The sequence below is a fragment of the Arachis ipaensis genome, chromosome B08, assembly GCF_000816755.2.
Source record: "Arachis ipaensis cultivar K30076 chromosome B08, Araip1.1, whole genome shotgun sequence".
NCBI lineage: Eukaryota > Viridiplantae > Streptophyta > Magnoliopsida > Fabales > Fabaceae > Arachis > Arachis ipaensis.
In genome coordinates this window covers 48,350,256-48,357,434 of record NC_029792.2, presented here as the reverse complement: position 1 = coordinate 48,357,434, position 7,179 = coordinate 48,350,256, and the positions used below count along the sequence as shown (strand labels likewise).

The 7,179-nt window shown below is 39.2% G+C and overlaps 1 protein-coding gene across 1 annotated transcript; it reads right to left on the bottom strand.

Moving 5' to 3' along the window:
• Window positions 2,988-3,778, bottom strand: LOC107611019. The gene is made up of 2 exons (XM_016312987.1): window positions 3,445-3,778; window positions 2,988-3,319 (listed from the first exon to the last, which is right to left on the bottom strand). Exons 1-2 carry the CDS (start codon window positions 3,776-3,778, stop codon window positions 2,988-2,990), a joined length of 666 nt encoding a protein of 221 aa, XP_016168473.1.

Here is a 7,179-nt window from a genome sequence, read left to right as displayed (position 1 = left end):
CAACTTTTGGTCCAACTTTTGCAAACTCAACCCGGTTCAATTCGGTTCCTCTTCAAATTCCAAGAGCAATCAACCAAGGCCTTTATCAACCCAATTCCATCAGGAGCAAGGGCCCAAATGATCATCACTCAAAGGCACAAGAAATAGATAAAATAGGAATTTTATTTAATTGTAATTTGTTTTTAATTTCATTTTCATTTCCTTTTTGTAAAGCCTATATAAGGCATCATTTTCATATTTGTGAGGGGGGCTGGCTCCACTAGGGAGCACTAGAATTTGAGAGCTCTCTCTTTAATTTTCTTTGTTTTGAATCTTGGGTGGAGAATTGAAGGTGTTCTGTTTCATTCTCTCTCTGAGATTTCTCTTTGTTTTTCTTGCTGCTTTTAATTCACTGCACTTCAAAATTTCAATTCTGTTTTGATTCCCAGCATCCAATTTCCTTTATTCTTCCTGCAATTTAAATTTCCAGTTGCGTGATCTATTGCTCTTTTTAATTTCCAACACCCCAGCCCCTTTACTTTTCATGCAATTTACTTTTCTTGCAATTTAAGTTTCAGCTATTTTACTTTCTTGTTCTTTAACTTACTTGCAATTTTACTTTCTGCATCTTTAAGATTCATTGCAATTTACTTTCTGTTGGCTACATTTCACACAATTCACTAAATGTCAGCTTGACTAAACTAATCACCCACTAAAATTGCTTGATCCATCAATCCCTGTGGGATCGACCTCACTCCCGTGAGTTTTTATTACTTGATGCGACCTGGTGCACTTGCCGGTTAGATTTGTGTGTTTTGGGAGAAATTTATTTTTCACCAAAATATCTCATCAGTGCCCAAAATTGATCTCTTATAAGTTCATACCAACATTTTGCTTCAAGAGTGAGATCTCCCCTTTTTAGGTACTTGTGCCTTCCTTCATTGTCTCTCTCCCAGTCAGTATTAATCACACAGATATCACTAGAGATTTCATCATAATCTGGGTTCCCGTTTATTCTTTGGTGGTATCCTGGCTCATCAAAATGTTCTGGCCTTAGTCCTAAGACCTTCATAATAGTCTTCGGGCTAAAGTCTACTTTCACACCCCTTACAAAACTCTTGTATGTTGGTGCTTCGGTCATATCCACCCTTGTAGCGTTTGCATAGAACTCCCTTATGATGTTTGCATTAATCCTGGTGATTGGTGAAGTCAATCTTCCCACTTCCTCTTTCTGATCTTGGCTTTTATTTCTGGGCATCCCTCCTTAGGCAATAGAAACGGGATTTCTGTATATATCTTTTTGTCATTCATCCATCCAAGTTGCATTTGGTGGAACCATGATCTGAACTTCCATCGATCATAGTCATTTTCAGCTTCCTCAGTAACAGGTTCCTTTCCTCTCCTTCTTTTGGAACTTGAAGAAGATGTCATGCTTTCCTTGATGGTTAGCCGAGTAGGGGTTAAAGGTTTATAAAGAGGGAAGGTTGGTGTGATGCACTCTCGGGGGAAAAGTGTTTGAAGTTAAGGTAGTGTTATGGAAGCAAGTGATCAAGGGTGCTTTGTTGCACACAGAACACGGCTATTGCGCTTTAGTTTTAGAGAATACAAGAGTTGAATTTCTAGAGTACAAGAAGTGTGAAACTTTAGTTCACATGCACGGTTCAAGGGAGGCCATTTATAGTAGCTTTAATGAAGAATGGATGGCTAGGATTCTCTGGGACAAGTCATGAATTAATGGTTTACATGTAAAGATGAATGAGGACAAAAGTTGCCTCTTCATTAAGCATGTGGGGTCGGTCTTCTAAGGGCTTCTCCCAAGGACGTGCAGATCTTGATCCTTACAAAGCAACCTTCCAAACCATTTGATCTACTTTTGTCTTCATACTAGCTTTACTCTTCCCTGTCTTGTCCCTTTCATCAAAGTATTCTTCTGCATACCTATCCATCATGTCACAATAAAGAAAAGAATTAAAATAGGTGGCGGTGTATACATGGCAAGCAATGCTTAAATTTAAACTAAATATTTGACTAGTGTTCTTCATAATTGCTCATCCATCGATGACTCCTTTTATACTTTATATATTCTTGAAGGACACCAAACTCAGTGTTTGGCTATATGGTCCAAAATGTTACTTCCTCCAAGTATTATCATTGAGATCTCACGGGATTATTGTCACTTTTGGTTGGACCATCATGAGAACACTTTATTTTTTTCTATTTCTAAACATGAACTAAAAATTATAAGCATGGTTGCATTTTCATGACTTTCAAAACTCAAAAGAACTTTGACTCTCATGACTTGTTCTTGCAATATATTGAACACCAAACTTAATATTTGGCTATATATTCCAGGAAACACATGTCAAAATAGTAATATGATCATTATTTTTGAAAAGTATCTTAGTGCGCCTGTAGGCACACTAAACTTAGAATTGGATCATATGCTTTACCTTATCATGGATAGTTGTCAAAATTGTCTATGCGAGCTTGAATTCATGTGAGAATAACACTTATTATTCATACTGAAGTATTAAAAACAAGGAAACTAAATCATGGGCTGCCTCCCATGAAGCGCTTTTTTAGTGTCATTAGCTTGACGGTTGGTCTTTGTCATGGTGGATTGTAGTGCCTTAGGTCTTCTCCCTTTACAGTGAAGCGGTCCCCCTTTGATTCCTTAACGATTTCTACATGCTCTAGGGAGAGGATCTTTCTGATGGTGAACACTTGAGGTAATTGTGATGGAATGGTTGGAAGTTGGGTGGTGTTGGTTGATGGTGGGCTGATATTACCTTGTCTCCAGGGGAGAAACCCTCTGTAGGAATCTTCTTATTTCTCCATCCTCTTGGCAATTTCTTCACAACTCTTTTCTCTTCTTCTAATGGTGTTCCAGTGATCATTGTGTCAGGGGCTTCCTCAATAACTGCTCTTTCAAACTCTTGTCGCTTCAGTTCCTTCTTGAATTCTCTTAGTTGCTATATCTCTTGAATTTCTTGCTTGTTCACCAAAGACTATTTCAGTGGTTCAACTGCTGAATTACTGTTGCTTTCCTTTGTGCACATGGTGCTATGATCATCTTTCGGCTTTTTAAGTTCTGGTTCATATTCTGATGTTGGTTTAAAATCATGGAAAGTGAGGTGTTCTTCATGTATTCTTAGGATCAACTCTCCTTGTTCCACGTCTATCAGCGCTCTAGCAGTGGCTAGAAATGGTCTCCCCAAAATAATGGGATGGAGGTAGCTTTCCTCCATGTCCAGAATAACAAAATCAGTGGGGAGGAAGTAGTTTCCCACTTTCACCAATACATTTTCAACTACACCTTCAGCCTTCTTCTGAGTTTTATCTGCCAATTACATCCATGGATCTCAGCTCATTGATTTGAAACTTCTTCATAAGAGACAGAGGCATCACATTTATGCTAGCCCCTAGATCATAGAATCCTCTGTTAAATTGTCTCTCCTATGGCACATAGAATATGAAAGCTCCCTGGATCTTTCTTCTTCAGGAGTACGTCCTTCTTGATGAGAGCACTACATTCCTTGTTCATTGTCACTGTTTGTCCCCCTTTTAAGGTTCCTTTCTTGGTCAGCAGCTCTTTCATGCACTTGATGTAGGTGGGCATCTGTTGGAGAATTTTGATGAAGGAGATATTGACACTGAGAGATGTAAACATGTCTAAGAATCTTGAATATGACCTGTCTTTCTCACTTCCCTCGAGTCTCTGGGGAAATGGTGCTTGTGGCACAAAAGGCTTGAGGGATTCTTTCTCTTTTTGTTCCTTCCTTTGTTCAGGGCTAGCCATTTTTTCTATCTCCCTTACATTCTTCCTTGACTCTCCTTCATCATGCTCTAAGTGTCTGGAGCATTCTCCCTTCAGAGCTCCTTCACTACTTAGATTGATTGACTTGCATTCTTCCCACCTTACTTTCTTGGTCTCTCCTCTTAGGTTCTTTTCAGTATCACTTGGAAAGCTGTCGGTGGGCTTGGGAAATTTCTATGAAAGATGTCCTACCTGATATTCGAGATTCTTAAGAACCTCCCCTCAGCTTTTTATACTTCCTCTCACTTCTTCCCTGAATTTCTTCATGTCTTCACACTCCTTGCTAAGGTATGCAAACATGGCTTCTATTTTTGCCATCTGTCATCATCATGTGGTAATGGTTGGTTGGAATTGGGTTGTTGAGAGTGGTTGTTGTGGTTTTGGTATGGTGGCTGTGAGTAAGTGTTTTGTGAGGTCTGGTATGGTTTTTGGTTGGAGTTTTGGTGAGTGGAGTTGTTATACTGGGTTGGATTATGGGGTTTGTGATCTTGGCCTTGGCTTTGTTAGTTCTCCCACCCAAAGTTTGGGTGGTTCTTCCAACCAGAGTTATAGGTTTTAGAATATGGATCATTAGCTTGCCTAGATGGATTTCCAAGGTAATTAGCTTCCTCCCAGTTAACTCCTTCTTCTGTGTCCAATTTTTCTTATGGTGATGGTTGAGTGTGGATAGCTGCAGCCTGATTCTTCTCCATTTGCTTCGTCAATTTAGCCAGCTGCTTGGTGATCATCTTATTCTGAGCCAAGATTGCATCCATATGGTTTAATTCTAAGACTCCCCTGTTGTTGCTCCTATCTGAGGCATAAAAATACTCATTGTCAGCCACTGTCTCTATAACATCAATGGCTTCTTCAATGGTCTTCTTCTTGTTTAGGGAACCTCCAGATGAGTGGTCTACAGCCTTCTTTGATTCATGACTCAGCTCTTCATAAAATATATGGATTTTCACCCACTCATTAAACATATCAGGGGGGCATTTCCTTGTCAAATCCTTGAATCTTTCCCAGGCTTCATAGAGAGTCTCACCGTTCTGTTGTCTGAAAGTTTGCACTTCAGTTCTCAGCCTGTTTACTTTTTGTGGAGGGTAGAACCTTGTCAAGAATCTGTTCATTACATCGTCCCAAGTGGTCAAGCTTACCTTGGGAAATGACTCCAGCCATTTTGATGCTTTGTCCCTCAAAGAAAATGGAAACAGTAGCAATCTATAGGTGTCAGGATGAACACCATTAGATTTAACCGTGTCACATATCCTTTGGAATTTAGTGAGATGCTCATTAGGATCCTCTTGGGTACTTCCTCCAAAAGAATAATTGTTCTGGACAAGAGTTATGAGCTGAGGCTTCAATTCAAAATTATTAGCATGGATAGTTGGCCTTTGAATGCTACTACCCCAATTTCCTGGGTTTAGATTGATGTATGAACCCAAAACTCTCCTCTCTTGTCCACCAGGGTTGACTCCACCTCTTCTGGAATGGTTGTTCACCTCTCCTTCATGATGGTTTTCCATATCATCCTCCATGGTTATATCAAAGTATTCCTCCTCTTCTTCTGCACCAACAACTCTTTTTCCTCTTGCTTTTCTCCTTAATCTCAGGAAGGTTCTTTCCGGTTCACTATCAAATGGGGTTGAAGTTTCCTTTCTCCTACCTGTCATACAAGTAGCACAACAAGCAGAAACCAGCAAGGAATCACAATTAACGAAAAAGAGTGGTTAGAGAAATTGAGGCAATTAATCAAACAGTTAATGAGTTAGCGGGTTAGCTTTGCTGGAAAGTAAAGAAGTAAGGTAAAATTAAAGAAAAATAACTAAAAGAAAATTGCAGAGAACAAAAATGAACAACTGAAAGTAAAATTTAATAAATCAAAAGAAAAGAAAAGTGCTCAATCTAGTTATCCTCCAGATTAATAATTGTCAATACAAAACCAATCCCCGGCAACGGCGCCATAAACTTGATTCGCGGAAATTTGCCTCTCAACAAATTCCTACCGGCAAGTGTACTGGATTGTCATCAAGTAAAAACTCACAAAGAGTGAGGTCAAATCCCACAGAGATTGGTTGGTTGATCAACGTTAATTGAGAAATTATACTAGTTGAGCGGAATCAAAATTCTGGTTGAGATTTGTAGAATGTAAATTGGCGGGAAACTTAAATTACAAGAAAGTAAACGAACAGAAATTAAATTGCTGGAAATTAAATGACAGAAGCTTAACTTGCAAGAAATTAAATGGGAATGGGGAATTAAGTATGAAATTAAAGAGCAAAAAGTAAATAGAATAGGTAGATCAGAGATGGGGGTTCATTGGGTTTTAGGAGATATTGAATTCTCCGGATCAAGTCATTTTCATCTCTTCCTCAATCAATGCATTCATTGACATTGATTGGCAATCTTAGATGATTGGATCCCAATGTCTTGGCTACCCAATCTCTCTAAGCATGAACAATTGCCCAATGTCTTGATTTAATTGCTCATGGGAAGAGTTGAAGTTTGGTCACTGACTATACCACACAAATTCATAAATCAAAGTATTGGTAGGATTACATGTCACTATATCCATCCAAACCCCAATCTAATCCAATGTGAGAAAGCAATTCTAGCATGAATTCTTCATCCCTCTCTCAAGGATCCGAAGAATCCCAATTATGGATAGCTTTTCTCTCAAGACAACTATCCAATTGAATTAAGACCGAAAGCTTTCTAGCAAAAAATCAAGAGAAAAGAAAGAAGAAGAAGGTAAAAACTACTATTGATCCATTGAATTACAACAGAGCTCCCTAACCCAATGAAAGGGATTTAGTTATTCATAGCTCTTAAAATGGAAAATAGAGTTGAAAGATACATTGCAAACAAAAATTAACAGAAAGTAAAATGTGCAGTACAGTAAAAGTAAAATAAAAATGGGAAAAGTCCTCTCTAACTCAAATTCTAATCTATTTATACACTCTCTTCCATTGATCTTCAATCTCTGAATTGGGCTTTTGGCCTTGATGGAATTGGGTTGAATTGGTTCCAATTAGTTTCCCTTGCTGTTGAAGAGAGATCTGCTTGAATTGTAGAGTCTGATGCTTCACGTTGGAGTCAACGTTTGATGGCCAACGTTGACTCAAATGCTCTTCAGAAAAACTAGATAACTTTGCTGTCATTGGCGTTTGACTCAACGTTGGAGGGCCAACGTCCCGCTACCCACGCGTACACGTGCGCGTGCTTCACGCGTGCGCGTGCTTCACGCGTGCGCGTGGATGCACAGATCTCATTTTCTAGTTTTAAAACCATGCAGGGGACGTTGGCCTCAGTGTTGGACCTCGAACGTTCCTTCCAACGTTGGCATATTCACGCGTGTGCGTACTCCACGCTAACGTGTGATTCGCCCTTTTTTCCCATCCACG

What these genes read in the sequence shown, in the direction of transcription:
- LOC107611019 (XM_016312987.1), bottom strand. Translation starts at nt 3,778, where the DNA reads ATGGCTAGCCCTGAACAAAGGAAGGAACAAAAAGAGAAAGAATCCCTC. An exon ending in AGGGAGCTTTCATATTCTAT is followed by an intron (nt 3,320 to 3,444) that starts GTGCCATAGGAG and finishes TGTAATTGGCAG; the next exon opens with ATAAAACTCAGAAGAAGGCT.